This window comes from Littorina saxatilis, linkage group LG15 (assembly GCF_037325665.1).
Source record: "Littorina saxatilis isolate snail1 linkage group LG15, US_GU_Lsax_2.0, whole genome shotgun sequence".
In the NCBI taxonomy this organism is placed as follows: Eukaryota; Metazoa; Mollusca; class Gastropoda; order Littorinimorpha; family Littorinidae; genus Littorina; species Littorina saxatilis.
The window spans coordinates 9414266-9416655 of record NC_090259.1 but is presented as its reverse complement, the minus strand read 5'-3'; the positions used below and the strand labels follow the sequence as shown (position 1 = coordinate 9416655).

General features: G+C 47.6%; 1 protein-coding gene across 1 annotated transcript; it reads right to left on the bottom strand.

The window, feature by feature from the left end:
* Window positions 1-218: 218 nt before the first annotated feature.
* Window positions 219-2162, bottom strand: LOC138948473 (uncharacterized). Its single transcript, XM_070320026.1, has 2 exons — window positions 2032-2162; window positions 219-1551 (listed from the first exon to the last, which is right to left on the bottom strand). The coding sequence occupies exons 1-2, from the start codon at window positions 2119-2121 to the stop codon at window positions 277-279; spliced, it is 1365 nt and encodes a 454-aa protein (XP_070176127.1). The 5' UTR covers window positions 2122-2162; the 3' UTR covers window positions 219-276.
* Between the last annotated feature and the right edge of the window lie 228 nt (window positions 2163-2390).

The window sequence follows — 2390 nt, the reverse complement described above, 5'->3', positions numbered from 1 at the left end:
GTGTGTTTGTGTACATTCATTTCTGCATTTGGTTCCTCTTTTGCGAGTTAAAACTACTCCTAAAACTCAGTGCACCCAGCAAACACACAAGCAAACTCACAAGTAAGCACACACACACTTATACACACACAAAAAACACACACACACACACACACACACACCCACATACACACAAACACACACACACACACACACACACACACACACACACACAGAACCACACCTGACATCAGTTTTACTCCAGATGTTGTGACTGACAAATCAGAACCGCGACTGTCACTTGGAGCAAACCGCGCACGTGACAACTTTGTTGTTGACATAGGGCGTGCAAGGCAGGCTGCCGCAACGAGTCACAGTGTAGTACAACAGTTTGCCGTCTTCATCAGCATCCCCACGAACGTTGTTCTCCAGCCTAGAGTCCACACAGATGTACTCAGAACCAGCAGTGTTGTCGTTTTGTCCCGCCATGAGGAAGCCGGAGTACTGCAGGTGCCAGCCAGGTGTGCAGACGTTGGTCCCGGGGATCATGACTGTCGTTGACAGCGTGGATCGACACACGGCACACACCGGGTCTTTGTTGTTGTGATAGTCGTGGGTTTGGTACTCACCACCGTACAGCTTGGCCCAGTCGCTTGAGACTGCGTGATAGATCAAGACAGGAGACATGGTCAGACACAGGTAGTTGGTGGCAGCACCGCTATGAGAATACCACGAGCCGCCCACGACGCCCGAGTAGACGGTGTGAGATAGATTGCTGCACGTAGAACTGCCCCAGTGAACGAAGGTGGAGCTCTGAGCGTCTCGGATAGCCAGGTCCTGCTGTGTGTTGCTGTTCTGCAACGTCTGGATGTTGCCACTGGTCTGGGTCTTGAAAGCGTTGATGTCGGCCCCCATCTCCGTCACACGCTGACTGATGTGACTCACCACCGCTTCCAACGGCCCTCCGTCATCGGAACGAGGAATGACGTCATGGGATGCTGAGTGAGAGGTCTTTCCTGGGAGGGGCGTTTCGGACTGTGACGTATCTCTGGCATGACGCAAGTTCTCGCTTGGAAAGGACTGCGGTGGAACATGAGATCTGTTTTTCAGTTGCTGAATGGTTCTCCCCTGTTGCAGAAACAAGGCTTCTTGGAAGGACAGCCTGGCACCTTGTTCCTGTAGCAGGCTTTCTTGGTGAGACAGCTTCTGGTCTTGATGCCGAAGTGAGTTTTCTTGGTCAGACACTTTCTGCTCCAGTTGACGATGTGAGCGCTCTTGGTCAGATAGTTTTTGTTCTTGTTTATGAAGCAAATTATCTTGGTCAGATAGTTTTTGTTCTAGTTTATGAAGCAAATTATCTTGGTCAGATAGTTTTTGTTCTAGTTTATGAAGCAAATTATCTTGAGCAAATAGTTTCTGTTCCTGTTGTTGCAGCAAGCTTGTCAGGTCGGCTAGCTTAGCGTCTTGTTCTCTGAGCAAGGATGTCCATTTATCATCTAGTTCTCTCAGCAGGGAGGGCGTTGTAGATTCTTGTTCCCTCAGCAGAGAGGCCAGTTTATCCTCCAGTGGATCCTGCCAGAAAGAAAGACTCATCAGTAAACTTTGATTCTGTCGTTGGTTTTATTGGCTGTGAACGAGTTGCGCCCCTTGGAAGCAGTGAACCACACCTTGCTGCTGATCAGCGGAAACAAGCGATCATTGCGTCATTGTGAATAATGAGGTCCGATAAATGTTTTGCGATGTTTGCTCAATATGATGCCCCATTCTTCAGAAAAAATATTCATCGGAGATCACTTTTTGCTGCCGCAATTGTCGCTTTCCTGCTCTGATGAGCGGCAAGGTGTGTTTGCCTCAGTTGAGAATTGGGGATAACAATTCAAATGATATTTTAATTTAGTGCTTTTTAATCAAATGACATGTATCACACAAATGACGTTGCAAAAAGGGATAAAAACTCAGTTTTTCATTGACGGAACTGACGCTGTACGCAAACTTAAACTATGAATTGGGCCACAGGGCTGATCAACACGAGAGCAAATCGATCGTACTCACGTTTTGGGTGGTTGCGGTGTCTGGCACTTGTTTAGCAAATCCCAGACATTGGCAGAAAAAGACGACGAAGAGAATGGCAATGACCAGCATGATGCCAGCGTGTGTTCAAGACTGTCGCTGTCAGAGTGAAAGACAGAGATCTTGTGGCACCATTCCACCAAGCTTAAAGGTGCTGTCTTCCCGTGTACACGATCATGTTCTTTACCTCGGGTCTGTCTAGGATTGTGCGTGGGATAAGGCAATCATTCAATCTGGACATATGCAACAGACACGTCAACAGCCTGACTGCTTTTCGCACAGAGTGGAAAGTTTTTGTTGACTTAATGTCGTTTCTGAAACCAATGTCAATCAGATAAAAA

What these genes read in the sequence shown, in the direction of transcription:
- LOC138948473 (XM_070320026.1), bottom strand. Translation starts at nt 2,121, where the DNA reads ATGCTGGTCATTGCCATTCTCTTCGTCGTCTTTTTCTGCCAATGTCTG. An exon ending in ACACCGCAACCACCCAAAAC is followed by an intron (nt 1,552 to 2,031) that starts GTGAGTACGATC and finishes TCTTTCTGGCAG; the next exon opens with GATCCACTGGAGGATAAACT.